At 47.4% G+C, this 19468-nt stretch overlaps 1 protein-coding gene across 2 annotated transcripts in view; it reads left to right on the top strand.

Moving 5' to 3' along the window:
- The first annotated feature begins 1011 nt into the window (after window positions 1-1011).
- AARS (alanyl-tRNA synthetase) overlaps window positions 1012-19468 on the top strand; it is a 47436-nt gene continuing 28979 nt past the window's right edge. Inside the window, exons 1-14 of one of the 2 annotated variants that reach the window (XM_019535545.1) lie at window positions 1012-1208; window positions 2679-2867; window positions 4378-4523; window positions 5301-5492; window positions 6451-6595; window positions 7832-7977; window positions 8401-8509; window positions 8608-8758; window positions 9266-9390; window positions 12020-12164; window positions 13606-13784; window positions 14403-14516; window positions 15305-15511; window positions 18170-18354. In XM_019535545.1, coding sequence (XP_019391090.1) covers window positions 1065-1208; window positions 2679-2867; window positions 4378-4523; window positions 5301-5492; window positions 6451-6595; window positions 7832-7977; window positions 8401-8509; window positions 8608-8758; window positions 9266-9390; window positions 12020-12164; window positions 13606-13784; window positions 14403-14516; window positions 15305-15511; window positions 18170-18354 — 2177 coding nt within the window. In that variant the 5' untranslated portion in view covers window positions 1012-1064. The remainder of the gene's footprint in view (window positions 1209-2678; window positions 2868-4377; window positions 4524-5300; window positions 5493-6450; window positions 6596-7831; window positions 7978-8400; window positions 8510-8607; window positions 8759-9265; window positions 9391-12019; window positions 12165-13605; window positions 13785-14402; window positions 14517-15304; window positions 15512-18169; window positions 18355-19468) is intronic. The other variant, XM_019535544.1, reaches the window with a different exon arrangement.

The raw sequence follows: 19468 nt of genomic DNA, 5'->3' as shown, positions 1-19468 counted from the left end.
GCGGGCGCCGGGGGCAGCGTGGCCTGGCGGGCTGGGGCGGGGCAGGCCCGGCTCCGCTGACGTCCGGGTGCGGGGCATGGCCTGGCGGCAGCCACGCTACTCCGGCGCCCGTGCCCTCAGTGCCGGGCGGCGGCAGAGCCGGGGGCGCTCAGGCCGTGCTGATGGGAAGGGGACGTGTCCTTCTCTGACCTGCTTCAGGGCGTGCAGGAGAGTGCGGGGCTGCGGCTGGGACTGCGGCGCTGGCAGTCGTGGTGGCTCTGACTCTGGCAGCCTCTCCAGAGCAGAGCAGGAGAAAGCATTTCGTGTGTCCCCATCTCCTGCTCCAGCCGCGGTTTTCTAACAGAAGCCTCCTCCCTTCTCACGTTTTCAGGGACTGCAGAAAACTGCCTGTCCTCTGGCCTGTGTGGAGAGAGAGCAAGAACCAGCCACTGCTGTTTGGGGGAGGCGGGGGAAGAGAGGCCTTGCCAAGATGCCAAATAACCTTTGCCAGATCTTCAGTTCCTTCAAGTGCAGGATCCTTGAATCCCAATGTCTTGATTTTTCTGCTACCCGCACACTTTAGCTGAATGACTGTTGTCAGCTTTGCCTTTGTATGACATAAACTAGTAGTGAAAAGACTGTTTTCTCTCCATGGTATATGTAAGGCAGCCTGGTTCTGCCGAGTGGGGTAATATTCCTAGTGACCAGTTTTTCAGGATTTTGTGACTGTCACTCAGAGCTCCTTCTTGGAAGAGACACCATCTCACTCAACCCAAGAAACAATTTTTGAGGGGATAATTTGAATTGGAGTTGTAGAATTTGTGATCCTTTCACCCAATGCTGTTCATGGCAAAATGAGAGAGATTCTCAAATTGCTCTCTCTGGAAGTGAGAGATTGAAAATTATCAGAAAAAAATACTTTCTACAAAATACTCTTGTGTTTTATTGTTCCTGTGACTCCCTCACCAGGAGCTAACCTAGTCTGGGAGTCTGTTACAATATTGCACAGGCAGGAGTTTCCATCTCCTTTACCCATCTACTTTCTCTTCTCCTTTCTTTCAGCAGTTCTGTGTCACCCTCCCAAAATGGAATTGACGCTGACAGGTAGCCAGATCCGGCAACGATTCATTGATTTCTTCAAAGAGAACCGGCATACCTATGTGCACTCATCTTCAACTATTCCCTTAGATGATCCTACACTGCTCTTTGCCAATGCCGGTATGAATCAGGTAAGATTCCCGGGCACTGTGGCACTTAAGTGTGCTTTCTGCAGCAGTAAGAAATGAGGAGTGGTTAGAAGTGTATTTGTAGCTAGGACAAGCCCCATTGAAAATTTCATACTGATGAAATAAAGACCTGAATTGCTCCAGGGCAATGTTTCTCAAACTGGGTACAGATAGAAGAAGGAAAGGAAAAATAGGCAGAAATGGGGGAGAAAGAGAGAAAATCAAGAATAGCTTGGTAATCTCTTTCAGGTTGCTAAGAGGCTCCCGTGTGTCTGTAGTGACATAAAGCGATGGTGTCTTCTTATCTGGAACATGGAATCATCATGGTATACAGCAGTATAAAGACTTTAAAAGTTTGAGAAGCACTAGTCAGATTATTTCTAATCGCATAAAGCCTACCTAGAAGCCTTTGTTGGAATAAGAGGTCCTTGCCCTGATTTGAAGGGCCCTGATTTGTTCAGGGGTGTGGAAATGGACTATAGCCGTAATACCTGGGGGATGTGCTGAATTAGTGCATCCTTGGGCATCTTTTCTCTGTAGTGATCCTGTTAAGCCTTTGGTTAGAGCTTAAAGCTTCCGTTTCCTGAGAACCTTTGGGTGGGCATGTAGACTGCCTCACTCCTGGGGTGGATCTTGCCTAGGCCTGGCTGGTTCTGCCAGTGCTTCACCTCAGTGTGTTCTGATTCTCCTTCTGTTGCCTGCAGTCCTCACCCCTGCCTTTGTCTGACTTCCATTGTAGTCAGTGAGAAGTCATAGGTTGATAATGTTGAGTTTGGATTGGACCCTTAACACCAAGCAAACAAATACCCTTTCCCTCCCTCCCTCCTCCTCCCACCCCTCAGAATGGCTACACAAACAGAAATCATTAACAAATTGATTGGTTTGGGCTGGAATTGAGGTATTTGGTTGTCCAACTCTTAACTTGCAATGGTAGTTGGGAACCTGGTTCCCTTTAGCTCTTTAGAACAGGGGTTCCCAACCCATGGGCCAGAAGGGGTTGGCTGCTGGTCCACAGGAGGGCTGGCTGCCGGACTGGAAGTGACCGTGGACTAGCAAACCGCGGACTGGAAGTGACTGGCAGCAACCCCTTTTTATAATGAGTATAAAAAAGGGTTGGCTACCTGCTCGCGATATGCTGTTCACTTCTGGTCTGCGGTTTGGTGGTCCTCAGCATAAAAAGTTTGGGAACCCCTGCTTTAGGAAGTCCCAGCCTTAGCATTCTCTCATAAGCTGATTTGCACGTGTGTGTTTATGGTGGTGACAAATGATCTTTTTTTTTGCCTCTTGTCTTTCAAACATCTGAGGGACTACAAGTTCAGTGTTGCTAAATGCCTATCTATATAGCATTCCAAATTGCCTGCATGTACTGACCCACACAATATTCATGGTCTGGGTATCACTTGTGACCGTTGGTGAGTAAAGTCTTCTGGAGAGTTCTTAATTGTAGCTTTCATTGTTTCCATTTCCTTTCAGTTCAAGCCCATCTTCCTCAATACCATTGATCCCTCCCACCCCATGGCTAAACTGAACAGAGCTGCCAACACTCAGAAGTGCATCCGAGCTGGGGGCAAACACAATGACCTGGATGATGTTGGGAAAGATGTCTACCATCACACCTTCTTTGAGATGCTTGGGTCCTGGTCATTTGGAGATTATTTCAAGGTAAAGTAGAGTCAACAGCCATTTAGAATCTCTAATAGACAGAACTGTGTACTGCTGTTAGCCTTAGTGGGATATTTGATAGACAAGCATGCAAAAGGGAAGGGAAGGATAGCTTTGTAGATTGTTTGTTGACTATTAAAGTGTATAGGGGTCTTTCAGGATCAAAGAACTCATAGCTGCTTTCCTGCCTCCCAAGCGTGTGATGAGGATTAATCAGCAGGAATTTATAAAGTGCTCTAAAAAGGAAACATTTATACAAGTGTTTCTGTCTGTCTACACAGGCAGTGTCATCTTTACTATTATATCACCTACATTGTGTGTTCTGAGGGGCGCAGTAGCAGAAGAGTTAAAAGAGGATCTCTGGAGCTCCAGAGAGTTTAATTCAAGCCTTGCTTTGGACCAAGCTGCTAAATGGGCACTTGACCATACAAGCTGGGGATTCAAAAGCAGTCAGGAACAATGCTATCCATGTTGTTCCCTTGTGTGCCATTGGCTACAGAAACTGGCATTCTTAAACCATTCTGCCCAATGTGCCGCTAGGTTCACACAGATGTCTAACATTTTTTGATGTATAACAGAGCTTTTGTTAGCACTACAGCAATTCAACTAATACTCGTTCTTATAATGGTAAAGCTCAGGAAATAAATATGAAGGTATCCATAAATTCAACTGGTTTGTAGCCTCCTGGTCCATTGGGTGAGCAAATGCATCTCTTTGCATCAGTCTAAACAGGCTTCTTATGGAGCAGCCATTTTCCAGTATTCCTTGTATGTTCCTTGATCTGTGAGTGGCCTGGCATGCTGATTTTTAGTTATTAGGGTATAGGGTTTTGAAAACTGGTCAAAGTCCCACTGGAGAGATGGTATGTGTGATCTGGGTGTAGAAGACCTTCAGAATAAGAATGACATTAAGATGATGATTTGTGATGTTCTTGCTAGGGGCTCAGACAATGAGATAATACTATGCCACTGAACTTCACAAAGGAGGATTTTCCAAAACCAGATAAAGTTCAGCAGAGAGATTGCCAGGACTGAAATAACAGCAGAACAAAAAAAGGCCCTGAGGACTTTGGCTAAAAGAACCACAGTGACACCTGCTAAATGTAAACTCATAGCTGCTTCTATGACACCGTATAAGGCACTATTTTCGTGGAATAATGTAGGAGGGGACACATCTGACCATTTAACATATCAGCCTTCCTTTTTTCTCTGCCTTTGGCAAAGGTATGCAGGTTCACCTGCTGCAAGCCTGGGAGGAAGAGCTGGAGATTTGCAATCTCCAGTTATTTTGTTCCAGTGAAGTCAGTAATGGAAAGCTTCTCTGTTTTCCAGCAATTTCCCACATTCCCTGTGGTTCCTGTTTGCTTTGTTTGAGGTCGGTGATATGTTAAGCCTCTTCAGAAGTGTTGTAGGTTGTGCTTTCATCCCCACCCATTCTGAGTTAGGACTTTTACGTGAGTAAAATAAGCTGTATATGCTTTCACTTACATAGTTTATTTTTGCTTATGCAGGCACTGGCTTGTAAACTGGCTCTTGAGCTTCTTACCAAGGAGTTTGGCATCCCCATCGAAAGACTCTATGTCACTTACTTTGGTGGCAATGAGGCTGCTGGATTAGAGCCAGACCTTGAGTGCAAGCAGATCTGGCTGGATCTGGGGTAAGGGCATTGACAATTATAGTTCTTCTTATGAAAATAGTGCTGCTAAAAGGCTGTCTCGGAGACTGGAGCCCCCTATTTGCCCGTACCACATGTATTTTGTGGTTGAGATGGGGCATTCTGTGCCATGTTCTCCTGGCAGTGAGCCTCAGTCTGCCCTTGGAGGGACAGCCTCGCAGGCAGGAGAAATTACTCCATCCCTTTGACCCATTCAGTCTGGCTTCTCTGCTGAGATGGCTGATGAGAGAATCTCCAGGTGAACTTGTGAAGACTTGCATAGCTTGGGACTGGCCTTCCTGCCAGACTTCTCCTGCCTTGTGCCACCACTGCAATAATGCACAGCATTCAGGGGGCAGAATTCCATATTGTCTCCATGAAACAGGAATTTTGGGCAGGCTCAGAATATACAAAATCTCTCCCTTAGCAAGTGCATGTCATTGCTATGCAAAGGATTAATGTGACTGCTGAACTGGAGTAATAGACCATGTGGAAACCCACTTACCTGCTCTAGATGTGGTAAATTCTGGGATTTCAGCCAGCAGTTTATTTCACTGGGAACAAAGGAAGTAGGTTATATTTACCTGGTGCTGTATTTTATTCAGGAAAATGCAGCATGTCTTATTTGGTGTATGCTTTGCCCCACTGGAATGAGAAATCCTGGAATGGAGAACCTCTGATGGGCTGTTGGCTTTCTATTGGCTCTTCCACCCAAGTGCCTAGTGTGACTCTTCATCTTCCTGTGGCTCTCTCTCATCCAGTGGGCACTTCTTGTTACAGACTGGCTGAGAACAAGATTCTGCCTGGCAGCATGAAGGACAACTTTTGGGAAATGGGAGACACAGGCCCCTGTGGCCCCTGTAGCGAGATTCATTACGACCGTATTGGGAACAGGGATGCCTCGCACCTTGTCAATCAGGATGACCCCAATGTCCTGGAGATCTGGAACCTGGTGTTCATACAGTTCAATAGGTGAGGCAAGAGCCCTCTCTCCTCCAAACATTTCCTGTTAGATGTACAGTGACAGCAGTTACTGTTGCTCACCCAGTGACAATCCTGTAATGTCACAGCCTAAGAAGGCTCTAAGTATTTGTCCTGCAGTCTGAATGGTGTTGCCAACCATGCATCTGCCCTCTCAGGTACTTTAAGCAGATGTTAGTAAAATGTGGATGAGTCATTACTTCTGGGTTCTGCACCTATCAGGGATGTTCCTTGTTTGACCAACTGAGTCCTGTTGACCACAAAACTCCTCCCACACCTCACCCCTGACCCAGCCACTAAGTTGAAGGCCCAGCCATCCACTCCACTCTTGTCACTTCCATGTCACTTAGTAAAGCACATTTCTTGTAGCTGCAAGCACCCTCCAAAGAGCAGGCTTTTGTAACAAGCAATTTAATGCTGAACGAGGACTACTGTTATGCAGAACTAAGAGAGCAGAATATGTCAGCACAGCTTGCCACAGGCTCTGCAAACAGCCTTTAAGTCAGCATGAGTCCATTAGGACATAGCTCTTGGTTTTGCTCTCTGGGGAAGATCTCTGCCTCATCTCCCATCCTGGCCTTGGATATGAGAGGAGTTAGGATTACAGACCATTCCCTTGTTAGAGCAGTAGAAAGTGGGCCACTCTGCCTAGGACCTGTGATTGTAGATGCTCTTAATCCCCACACACATGAAGGGCATTCTGTGGCAGTCTGTTTATTCAGCTCATCTGTCTGTGAAGAGTGGGGCATATAGCAGGGTAAGAATTTGCTAATTCTGATTCTAGGTTGCCATTGAGTATCTTGTTCTCACAATGATCCCAGTGGATGGGAAATATTCCTGCCTTTATAAATCCGGCAGGATAAGGTTGTGTGTGGGAAAGAGGAGAGAGATGTGGAAATGCCCTGCTGTACCTCATTCAACAACTGTTTGTCTTTCTGGGATTGGGCAGAGAGGCTGACGGGACCCTCAAACCTCTTCCCAAGAAGAGTATTGATACTGGAATGGGCCTTGAGAGGCTGGTGTCTGTGCTGCAGAACAAAATGTCAAACTACGACACTGATCTCTTCATCCCCTACTTTGAAGCAATTCAGAAGGTACAGTTCCACTTGTCTGAGCCAATGTTCCTGATCCAAATGCATCAGCTTTCACTGCCGTTTGTAGCACCAAAGATGTGTAGTGTTGTTTCATTTCGGTAATTGGAGAGCTGCATTCCTTTGTACAAGACTTTCCAGTTGTGCTGAGGGGTTTCTTGATCTAGAGAGCTTAAATCAAGGAAATTCCAGCTTAAACAAAATGGACTGCTCAGCAGGCTGGAGATGGTATAGTTTGGGGTGGGGAGAGACAAATCTGTTACCACAGCCAAGCTTTCAGCATGTCGTGGGGGTTATGAGGTTTGAAGATGCAAAGTGTCCTCCTTTAGGGATTTTGGTGGAGAGAATAGCTCTTTTGTCAGAGAAAAGTTCTAGGAGGAATAGCCCTATGCTCTGGAGCTTGGCCTGGTCCACCTCCTTATACTGATAGGACGTGTCCATTCAGCATGGGGGGAGATAGGTGATGCAACCAGCTGTGAAGTCTAGGTTCCATGTCCAGTCCCCTGCATTAAAATCCTCAGTCTGAAATCCTACAGGTTGCCAGACAGTGTAGTGTGGCTTCTGGAATCTGCCTCTGTTAGGCAACTAGCATTTGCTGATCCCATACACTGTCAGAAAAGTGAATAAGGAAGGTGCCATATGCTTTTGATTTTGCAGGTTACCTTCAGGGTGGCTTCCCCTAATCACTGATTAGCTTTGGCACTGAAGGAATATGGCAGGTCCCAAAGGCAGCAATAGAGATGGGTAACTCAAATGGATTCTGCAGTAAAATTGAGGGAAAGGCATAGCGGGAACTTCAGTCATGCCAGGCTGATGTCTGTGACCAGAACAGCAAAACAAATGATTCTCTCTACCACCTTTCACTGCAGATCTTATTGAATCCTTCATTTCCATCACTGTCTAGGTTGACCTGGGCTCTTCCTGAATGCTAGAGTTTAATCAGCTTTCCCCTTACACTTTCCCAGGGTACCTTCTGGCCAGCTGTGCTGTACTTTACTTCTTCCAAACGCATTCAATTCCTGCTTCACTCCTCAGCCCCCTCACATGGGAATGAAGAAGGTGGGGGACAGTGAAAGCACCCTCCCCTAGCATAATACTGGCAAAGATTGAGGCCCACCCTCAATTTGGATCTACTTTGTGCTGCTAAGTTGCATCTCTAAGCCACCTATCTGATCACATGTAAACAGAAGGGACAGCAATACTTTCCATACTCACCATCTTTTTCCTCTCTCTACATAGGGCACTGGTGCCAGGCCATACACAGGGCAGGTTGGTGCTGAAGATATGGATGGCATAGACATGGCATATCGCGTGCTGGCTGACCATGCTCGAACAATCACGGTGGCCCTCTCTGATGGGGGGAGACCAGACAACACTGGCAGAGGGTAAGAATTTATGTGGCAGTGGTTAGCCAAAGGGAGGAGAGGGACAGGGGAAACCACCTCTGCCGCTTTGGGATTCTTATGTGTCTGAAGCTTCTGGTACTAGTGTTTATTGGAAGCAAGATGGACCCAGAGGCTGATCCAGCCTAATAGATCTAAGTTCCTTTGCTATTCCAGCCCTTAGTTCCTCTCACACACAATTATGCCTCTCGGTCCCAACAAGAATAGTTTTGCTATTCCAGCCCAGAACCCCTGTGATAAGCTCTGCCAGTGCTCCTCACCTCTGACTTGCAGGTACTAAGGGACTGTGTTTGAGAGGGTGTGTGAGAAGAGGAAGAGGCCCTCTCCTACTGCTGGTGAATCCCCTTGGCAGGTGTTGAGGCATAACATTGGAGTGAGGATTACTTTCTGCCTTTGTTCTTCCAGATATGTTCTGAGACGGATTCTTCGCCGGGCTGTGCGCTACTCTCATGAGAAGCTCAGTGCCCCCAAGGGCTTCTTTGCCACGTTGGTTGATGTTGTTGTGCAGTCCCTGGTAGGTTCTTTGCAGCTTTCCTTCACTGCATAGAAACTGACTCTCAAGTCTTTCACTATCTCTTGGCTGGTGCTGATTTCTGCTTTTAATGCTGGCAGGGTGATGCATTTCCTGAACTAAAGAAGGACCCGGATATGGTGAAGGACATCATCAATGAGGAGGAGGTCCAGTTCTTGAAAACTCTGAGTAGAGGGCGTCGTATCCTAGACAGGAAAATTCAGAGTCTGGGAGACAGTAAAATTATTCCTGGTGAGTTTTGATCCAACACCCATGCCAAATAAGGCTTCCAGGGAGAAGTCCTTTCCTGGTGCCCCAGCTGGGTCCCTCCAGAGCCTATTGCTCTCTGGGGGCAGTTCATGGCCTGGCTGGGGCTGTAGTTGTGTCCTGGTGTTGTGAGTTTTAATGTTGATGATGGGATTGGTCACACTAGAAATAGGAACTCATTTTCCTTAGTGGGGTCAGCAGCAGCGTGAGCTGCCTCCATACATACCACTGTCCTATTTCAGGCCAAAAAGTGGATCCCTGTTCAGCATGAGAGGGCAACTTGATCCTTGTGCTCCTTTGGTTTTTGGCCTTTCTGAAGTTGCCAATAAGGGAGCCAACTGTTCCTGTTCTGGTTCTGTGGGGATGTCTTAATGCAGACTCCTGTGTTAGTGCTTAGTAAGCATTCTAGACCCCCTGGAAGGTCACTTGCTCTGAGGGAGGAGTAGGGAGTATTTTACTGGGAAACCTGACTGGTCCATTTTTCCTCTGAAGGTGATACTGCTTGGCTGCTGTATGATACCTACGGCTTCCCTGTGGATCTTACAGGACTCATTGCAGAAGAGAAGGGCCTTGCTGTGGACATGGAGGGCTTTGAGGAAGAGCGGAGAAATGCTCAGGTAGAGAACAGCACTGGCCCCAGCACCAGAAGTAGGTGGGGGCACTGTAATGGAAGGATTCTGTCCTGCTGCTTTATAGCAGAATGCCTCCAGAGTGTCCTGGCACACTGAGTACACCACATCCTGTTGTTGAGCCAATGGACAGAATACCACAGATCTGGATGGATGAGAAATTTGAAGGGTGCAGCTCTCTACACCTTTGTTTGTTTGGTAAAGCACTGAGTGTTGGAACTGCTTGTTCTCAGGCAGTTTGTACCTAGTTTTTATCCTGGTTGTCTCTTGGAGTAGGGTAGGAGGGGCTGGGTTTCCAGATGCAGATACCGAGCAAAGTCTTATGAGAATTAAACTCATATCTCCTGTGCATGTTCACAGGGAGCTGGCCAGGTGGTACATGCCACTTCCTTTTTCTCTTTCTCCTGAACTTAGCAATTAGAGGCTCCAGGGAGCCTTCCAACACCCCAGGCAAGTTATTCATGTCATGCCTTTGCATCTGCCTTTGTGTCTATGCCTCTTCAGAAGTTCTTCTGAAAAATTTCTCCTGTGTTCACTCCATGGTTTGCTATAGCAGACTGCAATGTATTGCATCTTTTGAATAGACTAGGACTCCCCAGCTGTGCATCCCTGAGGACTGTAGCCATCAGCAGTCTCTCAGGAACTGTTTTTAAGATTCCTGTGTCATATGATACTGCATTTGCAGGACTGGGAAGATGCACCTGCACCTTTAAGATGGATTATTATACCAGAGCTTTTTAGGCATGAGTAGGAAAGGGGAAATGTACTGCTCACTGCACCTCTCAGTTCCAATATTTAGTATAGGAGCCTCTGCAAACCTGCACCTGGGAAAAAACCCAAATTGCCATTGTTCTTTGTTTTAACTCTTCTAGAGAACAGAAGCCTTACCTACTCTTAAGGGTATCTCCCCTTTCCAATTTCTATCATAAGTAGGGCGACTCTGATGGTAACAGGAGCACTAGCATATGCAGACATATGTAGAATTCAAACATTTACGTCTCTGTCATACAGCAGTTGTCTGAACACAGCTAGATTATGCTGGTTAGAACCTCGGTATTCTTTCTACACCAGCACTCCCATCATTGCTACCAGCATGAACTGTGTAAGAGGACAAGAGAGTGATGAATTCCTTTCTTCCCAGTTCATTAGTATAGATTCGGGCAGAGGCAAAATCCATCACTTCTAAAATTTGGCTCTGGTCAGGAACCGGAAAACTCACCTTCATGTCCACCTGTGTTCTCCATGCTTCAGTGCACATGCTAGGACCCTTCTGGGTTCTCCAGTCCCACAGACACTACACATTTCAAGCAGCTTTAGGAAACACAGCTTGGCTGGTAATAGCCAAGGCAGCTTTGTGCTGGCAGCTGAATACCCTCTAGGGCAGGTGACAAGAGAAACTGAACTTTCATTAAGTCCTTTTGCTGCTCAGCTTGGCTTTTGGAAGGCTGAGGGCTTAGGGGAATGCCTTCTGTAAAGCTTTATAGAAAGACAACAGCTGAAGAGAGCTCTCTGGTGCCTGGCAGGTGGATCTTGTTCACAGGCTCATAGTTTAACTGGTCACTAGGCTTGAAGGCAGGAAGAAATTTTCCCTTGGCAGGGACTGTTGAAAGTCCTAAATTGCCTTCCAATTTAGGCTGGGGCAGTGTCTGGGCCAGTGGAACCATCTGGACATACTTTTCTTAACAAATTCCCTGCTATTTCAGGGACCTAAGGCAGTGGCTGAGCCATGAGTGTCTCCTGCTTTCTTCCTGTGCCATAATGCAGCCTGAGGCTTCCAGTCTTTTGTACTAGTACAGTAATATTAAGTAGAGTTGGGGGGATGCATTATGCTAGGCAGGGGGGGCCTGAATGGTGGTTCCTGTGGACCCTCCTGGACTTTAATATGGTTGCCTGGAGGCACAAAGGCTGACTCGTGAGGTAGGTGGTCTCTTCCAATCTGTTTCTTGTCTTTAGCAGCAGCTATGTGGATGTGTGTAGGAAGCTTTCTGGGAGCACAGCTGTATTACCTAAGCACAGCCTTGGCCCTCTTTATTTTACCATTGGCTGATTCAGATCCTGCCTCTGCTGCCAGTGTTGAAATAAAGTGGATCCCTGCCATTCTGTCCAATCCTTGGGATACTCTGTTAATCAGAGAAAAATGCCCATGACAGAGTGCTTAATTTGGGCCAACAGCTTGCAGTATGTCTATACGGCAGTCAGAGGGGTGACCACAGCTTATGTGGAGTTATCTAAAGTAACGTTAAGCTACTTACCTTGACTACCGATAACAGTGCAGCTCTGGCAGCCTGGAGCTCAGTATGCATATGTTGCCTGAGTAAAATGTGACATGTCACGTCTCAAGTATTTTCTGCAGCCCGTGCCAAGCTCTGTGCTATTGCACCTACACTGCTACCAGTACTCAGGCCAGCTCAGGTGTGACTGTATTAGCTGCAGTCACCCCTTTGACTGATGTAGCTTAGGTGACTAACCTTACTTCGTTAAATCTGTTCTACCTCTGGCCTATCCAGCCCTATGGATACTGTTAAAGACTGTCTGGATTGCACGTGGATACGATCCCTTTAGCTGTTCTTGGGTACTGAGTGTTTTCTCCCTATGTCTGACTCATGTTTGTTCTCAGCTGAAGTCTCAGGGGAAGGGAACTGGTGTAGAAGACCTCATCATGCTGGACATTTATGCCATTGAAGAGCTAAGGGCCCAAGGCCTGGAAGTGACTGATGACTCGCCTAAATACAGCTACACTTCAGATCCCAGTGGTGTATATGGTATGTGACAGCCTTCTCAGAATGGTTTCACTGCCCTTATGCTGTATTAACTGGTCTTGGATAGACCAAGTGGGAGCCTGACTCTATCAGCTTCCACAATTTGCAGCACCATTTAGCAAGGGTATTGATGAGTCGTCTTCTCTCTCTCTTAAATATCACTAGCCAGTCACTGGAAAGAACTGCATAGGCAGAAAGCATGTTATTACCTGCTGATTTCAGAATGTTTAGAGGCAGTGAAGATGTTTAAAGGTAGTTGATTTCTTGGCTCTCTAAGGACTGTTCAGTTCATTTATTTCTAGCATGACCAGCAAGATTAAGGTGGTGCTTTTCCCTGCATCTTTATACCTTTATACTGTTTTGTGTAGTTTTCCTGGACACGACTACCACTTGCCACAGTACCCTGGATAAATGTTCTTTGCTCTTTGGTCTGTTACTGAGACCTTGGACTATTCCTGAGTTCTGCTTAGCATTTTTATTGTTGTAGCATCTAGAACAGGGGTACACAGTGTCTTTGGCTGGAGTGCCAAAATCACCCCAACCTCCACTCATGCTTCAGCTTGGAGTGCCAGAGATGGGGGAGCTGGAAGGGGTCCAATCTTCACTGCTTATGGTAGCTGCACACGTACCTCTGGGTGGATGGCAGGGGAGGAGCTGGGGTTGTGCTGCCCCAGCCCCTTCCCCGCCATGCGCTGAAAGCCACGTGTACCTGACACCATCATGGAGCTGGTGCCAGGGCTCTGGAGCCAGCACAGCTCTTTCCAGCCTCCTGGCTGCCTTTCACAGCCGGCCCAGGCTCTGGGCCGCTAGAAGGCTACAAAGAGCTGTGCTGGGTTCCAGAGCACCAGCTCTGTGGTGGCAGGAGCTGCACATGTGCCTCTGGGCAAATGGTTGTGGAAGAACCAGAGTTGTGTTGCCCCAGACCCCTTCCCAGCCATACGCTCAGAGGTGCGCACACAGCTGCTGCAGCCATGGAACTGGTGCCAGGGCTGCAGAGCCCCATGCAGCTGTCTGCAGCCTCCTGGCTCTGGGCAGCTGCTGGCAGAAGTTGCCCAAAGTCTGGGTTGTCTCTGGTTTGCCAAGGAAAATGTCCTTGCCTGGCATCTTCTAGCACATATGCCGTGGGTTGCTGATCCCTGATCTAGAAGCTTCAGTCACAGACCAGTGACCCACTGTGAAAGGTGCTGTACTGACACAGAATAGAGACATAGTCCCTACTTCTAAAAACTTAAATTCAAAATAATTTTCCCATCGCCAAGCCAGATACTTCCCTACAATTTCCATTCGTTACATTCTGTCTTCACTTTCTGCCCTAAACAATTAAAAATTGCTGTCTTGAAATTCAGAGGTAGCTTTTGAATGTATTGCTGGGAAATAGTTCTGCTGCTCTTCTCAATGTGATGGATTGCTGTATTACTGATTCTGCTCTTCCTGATGGCAACAGAATTTGAGAACCTCATGGCCACAGTGAAGGCAATTCGCAGAGAAAAGACCTTTGTGGAGGAAGTGTCTACAGGCCAGGAATGTGGAATAGTTCTGGACAAGACCTGCTTCTATGCTGAGCAAGGAGGGCAGATTTATGATGAGGGCTACCTGGTCAAGGCCGATGACTACAGTGAGGATGTAAGTGGCATGGTTGTGCCGTGGGCTGTGGCCAGCATTCAAAATGAGCTGCCACCAACTTACTCTTATAAGAGTAGCATGAAAGGAGCCAACTGGAGACAACAAAGGGAGAGAAGGAGTAGCCGAGGAACTGGTTACTAGTTTGGGCTATGGGAGGGTTCCTTGCTGTTACAGTCTTCTGTTATAGCCTTGGGTAAGGCACTGAGCTTCTCTGGGCCTCAGCTTCTCATCTGGACACTATGAGTAATAGCATTGTCTTGCTGCTCAGGGCTACTGCAAAGATAAATGAAGTAAAGATACTGGGGTGATACTCTGGAAATGACCACCACAGGACTGGCAGCACTAGGCATTCTGTGGGCTTCCTCCTTGGGTCTGTGGGCTTGTCTGCACTGTATAACCACCTGAGCTTATTTTGAACTAGCTGACATAGGGGCCCATTGTAGTGCAACTGCAGGAGCAGAGAATTTAGTGCAGGCTAATTTTCCCTGCCTCTCAGGTGAGTTCTGTAACCTGTACTGAATTCTGTGCTGCTATGGCTAGACTGCCACCAGTAGCCAAGCTAACTCCAAAGCTGTCTCACCCTCTCCATGCTGTCCGTTCTTCCCCCATCTTGTACAGAAAACAGAGTTCACAGTGAAGAATGTACAGGTCCGTGGGGGCTATGTGCTTCATGTAGGAACAGTCTATGGGAGTTTGAAAGTTGGAGACCAAGTCCATCTATATGTTGATGAGGTAAGTTAGTTTAATGCTGCAGTGAATGCCATTTGCTTTTTCGTTCTCCCAATGTTCTGAGCCAGCATGTGCCCTCATGCAGGCAACTCAGCTGAACTTCAGCACAATAGGCAAGTTTTGTATTTCTGGTCTGAGTTTGGCATTCTCACTCTGCCACTTGTGCAGTGGTCTCTTGCTGTGCAACTGAGAACTCCAAGCTCATCACTGGCACAAATTTTCTAATGTAATTTGGCAGAACTGAATTTGGGAAGAGATTGTCCGCTACCTACATATGATTTCACTCTCTCTCAGATGGATTCAGCATTGTTTTGAGTCCAAAAATGTCAAGTCTTCTGCTTATTTTATGTAAAGAAGTAAATCAGGCAGTGACAGGACAAGCCGTCCTTTCTCAGCTGTGTGTGTGTGCTTTGCTGCCTACCAAGAGGGGAGTTCAGCATTTGTCAGTCAGTCAGCCAGTCAGTCTGTGGCAATGCTCAAATAGAGATCAGCAAGGGGTGACTGAACAATGATTTATGAGACCTAGACCTAGAAATGAATTGGGAATAACCAGCTCCCTTGACATAAGCTCCAGAACTGATGTCAAACACAAGTTACTTCTGATCGTGCATGATCAGAAGTAACCTCAGATTTATTTCTTATAGCAGAACTGATTTTTCTTATTTTTTTCTGCATCATAAATGACCATACCTAACCTAGCTTAGGCTACCAGCACGTAAGGAGTTGACCTCTGCCAGCTCCACTGGTGCAGTGAAACTATTTAACAGTTGTTTTTCCTCTGCCCCATACAGCCTAGGCGGAGACCTGTCATGAGCAACCACACTGCCACCCACATCCTCAACTTTGCCTTGCGCTCTGTGCTAGGAGAGGCTGACCAGAGAGGGTCCCTGGTGGCCCCAGACAAGCTGCGATTTGACTTCACTGCCAAGGGAGCCATGTCCACACAGGAGATCAAGAAAACTGAAAAGATTGCCAACCAAATGATAGAGGAAGCCAAGGTGCGTAGAGCAAGGCACACCTGCCAAAAAGATGGCCCCTATGGCCATGGACCACTTCCTTTACTTGTTGCTTTGGCCTAGAGTGAAAGCACTCCAAGCACTTATGGTTGACTTACATGGCCTTTCTTAGGGGAAAAAGGGGTGCAGACACCTTACATAAAGTTCATTTCAAGGATTCTTTCTGAATTCTGTGTGATCAACCAGACTACATCTTATTCTTCCCCAAACCCCACTTCATCAAGAAAGAAGTTGCACATCCCAGCCCTCAAGGCTTTATTGCACCATTTCAGCAAAACCAAATCATTTGGCTGTGTCCATAATTTTATTTCTGGCTGTAGCTGTGCATTCCAAGAGTTAAACTATCTCATCTCAAAGGGATCAGTTGCTTCTCTGTGTATTGGTATTTGGTGCTGGATCTTTTTCCACTCAGTGGAAATTCTCACTCTACCAGAGTTCAAGCCGCGTTTTTTTTGCCTGTTTCAGGAATGTGCTGGTTTCTGAGATAGGCAAGGCAGCTGAGCAAAATAAGTCATTGATCCTTGCCAAACATTAGATGCCAGAGCAGACGTCAACTCTTAAGAGAGTAGTTCTACAAATCCTGTTTTACTAAGGGTGTAGGGACATAACTTACATTGGTGTAACAATGTTATACCAGTATGCAGAGCAAATAGGCAACCACCTGTTCAGGGGTAGCTACCTCCAACAGTTTGTTTCTGTACTTTGTCATTAGGGGGCAGGGTAACAGGCACTAATCTGTGTCTAGCAAAGAGCTAAACTAGTGTAGACAAAGGACCTGTGTGCTAGTATAAGTTTACCTAAGAGCAGAGTGACTTGCACAGTGGTCACATCTACACATGCGTGGACGTTTGGTTCCCTAGGGACGACTAGCAGTGGCGCACCTTGTGCCACTGCTTCTTGTCCCTGGTGAACACCTGTGCCATGCATACTCTAGTGCACAGCAAGTTACCCTGACTTGAGTAGGGGAGGTTGGGGCCAGCACTGGGCTAGCCTCAGCAGCTTTTCCTGGGGTTGCAGCAGTGGTGATGCTGCAGCACAGCCTGATCAGCAGCTGGAGCATGGCTCCAGCCAGCCCAGCTTCAGTTTTGAGTGGCTCATACTGCCCCCATATGTGCCACTCTGCTTCCTACCCCTTGCAGGTTTTTTAACCCCTGGGGTCAAAAAAAAGTGCCTGCTCCCTTACGGCATGGAGAACAACTGAATGTGTAGTACGTGGCACCACAGGCGTGTCTGCAGCACTACATACATCATGGCCACACTAGTCTGGACACAGCTGGTATGACTATATTGTACATCCTCCCCACATTTACACCCGTGTAAAGGCAGATAACACTTGTAAGTGCACTGTGTCATTCTTTATCCCATATCTCAGAATCCTGCTGGCCACTTACCTACAGTGGCTCCAAACAGACACACATGGAAGATTAAAGAACAGTTACTTACCCTCAGTGTCTCTCTGATATATTGTCTATGTGGATCCTGCCACCCATCCCCTACCTCATCCTGCATTTGAAGTCTTCAGCTAGCAGGGGGGACTAAGGTGGAGTAGAAACCATTCTGCTGTTGAGGCTTTTGCACCAGGGCTGGGGTGGCATGGGTCCTAACATGGGCAACTGGTGCCTTTCATATCTGAGGGGGCACCAGATTGCCAAAAGATGGGGGGCGGGGGGTGTCCCTCAGCAGCCGATCGGAGAGCCAGAAGCAAAAATGGAAGTGCATTTCCACTGGCGCTTCCGGTTTCATGGCTGGTGCTTCCAGGGGGTGCACAGCTGATATCAGGGGGGTGCACATGCACCCCCTACACATTGCAAATGGGTCCTAAGGTGCATGAGTGACAGCACAAAGGTCACAAGTTTGAGACCACAGCACAAGTGCCCATGGTGCAGCTCTGTCAGATTTCAGTGATCTGCAAATTCTGCTAAATACCTTGTCATAAGGTCACAAAAAAGGAAGGAAGGCTTTTACATGGAAGCACAAAATTAGGTGCATGCATGGCTTAGGCAGGTGCTGGCTTTCCAAAAAACAAATCTAGTCCTCTGTACATGAAGTGCATGTGCACTTTCCATGGAATCCACACACACTATATCACAAAGAATCACAGCTGTTATAACCCCTCTTTTGTTTAGGGTTTTGGTGTACATTAAGATCTTCCTACTAAGATGTAGTTTCATTTCAGCTGGTAAATACTAATTTTAAGCAAAGATTATGAGCTTTGTGAATAATTGGTGTCTCCCAGTGTAAAAACAGGCTGTTTCTTTAAGATAAGTGTCTGCTTTTTAACATGTTCAAGACATGCCTTTGACAGGGATGATCAGCAAACTCTTGGCTGATGGTTATTGCTCTCCAGGCTAGAAAGAATACAGCTGTTAAGTCATGGTGTCTGCCATTCACTAAGTCAATTGCAGAAATGACTTAGGCTGTGAATCAGATTCTGAGGAAATCAGCAGAAGGTTGACTGGGAAAAGAAAGCAAGAGTTACAGCTACTCACAGAAGACAATGTTTATCCATTGCTTGTTGCAAATTTATCAGAAAAATTCTGATGATCTGGCCACGGCTGGTAAATTTTGGAAAAATAAAAATATGTACTTTCATCTGTCCTGGCAATACCCATCTCTCCTCTGGTCTCTTTTTCTTTTCAGACTGTGTATGCCAAAGATTGTCCCCTGGCAGCAGCTAAAGCTATTCAGGGCCTCCGGGCTGTGTTTGATGAGACGTACCCTGATCCTGTCCGTGTTGTCTCAATTGGAATTCCTGTGGATGACTTGCTGGCAGACCCCTCTGGTCCTGCAGGCTCTGTCACTTCTGTTGAGTTCTGTGGAGGGACGTAAGTATCTCAAGTGAGGGATAGGGCTGGAATGCAATCCAGAGAGAGCTATTGCACCAAAGACTGAGAGAGATGAGCTAGGGATGTAAATATATTTTTAAAATAGTTATTTGTTTAACCTCTAATAACACCAGTTAAACAATTAACTGATAACACAGCAGCTCAGACACAGCTGCTACTGGGAGCCGCTCCCCCTAAGGGGAGGGGTGAGGAGGCACTAGCAACCCCAGCCAGACAACAGGACCCATGTCAAGCCAGGAGCTGGAAGAGAGGGAGCATCTGTGAAGAGCATCAAATTGCTTAATTCAGGCGTTGCCAGCCTGGGGTATGCATACCCTAGGGGTACTTAGAAATGTTGTAGGGGGTATGCACGGGCAGGCAGGTGGATAGGGACAAGCACTCCCTGAGGCTGCTTACCTGGGGAAGGGGAAGGGGGAGAAGCATGCCAGATGCCACTGGCCCCACGCAGCACATCGCAGCACCTCTCTGCCCCCCACCTCAGCTCACTCTGTGCCCACTCCTAGGAGCAGGGCCAGTGGCAGTGGTGCCCCTTTGCGGGCTACACACGCAACTGTCTGGCCAGCTGGATGGGGGATAGGGCTCACATGTGGTGGCTGCCAGCGTCACCACCCTGCACCGCTGCCACTGCCATGCCCTGCACCACTTTCTCGTGGCTGGTCACACATGCAGCTCCACAGACTGGTGATGGGTGGCATGCAAATGGCTAGGCACAAGGCCCCTCACCAGCCCGCAGAGCTGCATGTGCAGCTGGCCGTGAGAAAATGGCATGAGGACTGGCAGTGGCGGCAGTGTTGGGTGGTGATTGGCAGCCGCTGCATGTGCCAGACATGACCTACCCCATGCTAAACACAGAATCATAGAAGTCAGGTCGGAAGGGACCTTGTAGATCTTCAAGTCCGACCCCCCCCGCCTGGGTGGGAGAAAAGACTGGACTGAAATGAGTCCAGCCAGGTAGTCATCAAGCCTCTTAAAGATCCCCAGGGTAGGACCCAGCACCACTTCCGTAGGAAGTTGGTTCCAGCTCCTCGCTGCCTTAACTGTGAAGTAGTTCTTGCGGATGTCTAATCTAAATCTACTCTAATAATTTGTGTCC

Source organism: Crocodylus porosus, unplaced genomic scaffold (assembly GCF_001723895.1).
Source record: "Crocodylus porosus isolate Cpor-Errol unplaced genomic scaffold, CroPor_comp1, whole genome shotgun sequence".
In the NCBI taxonomy this organism is placed as follows: Eukaryota; Metazoa; Chordata; order Crocodylia; family Crocodylidae; genus Crocodylus; species Crocodylus porosus.
The sequence above is the reverse complement of the archived record's forward strand: the minus strand, read 5'-3'. Positions and strand labels throughout refer to the sequence as shown.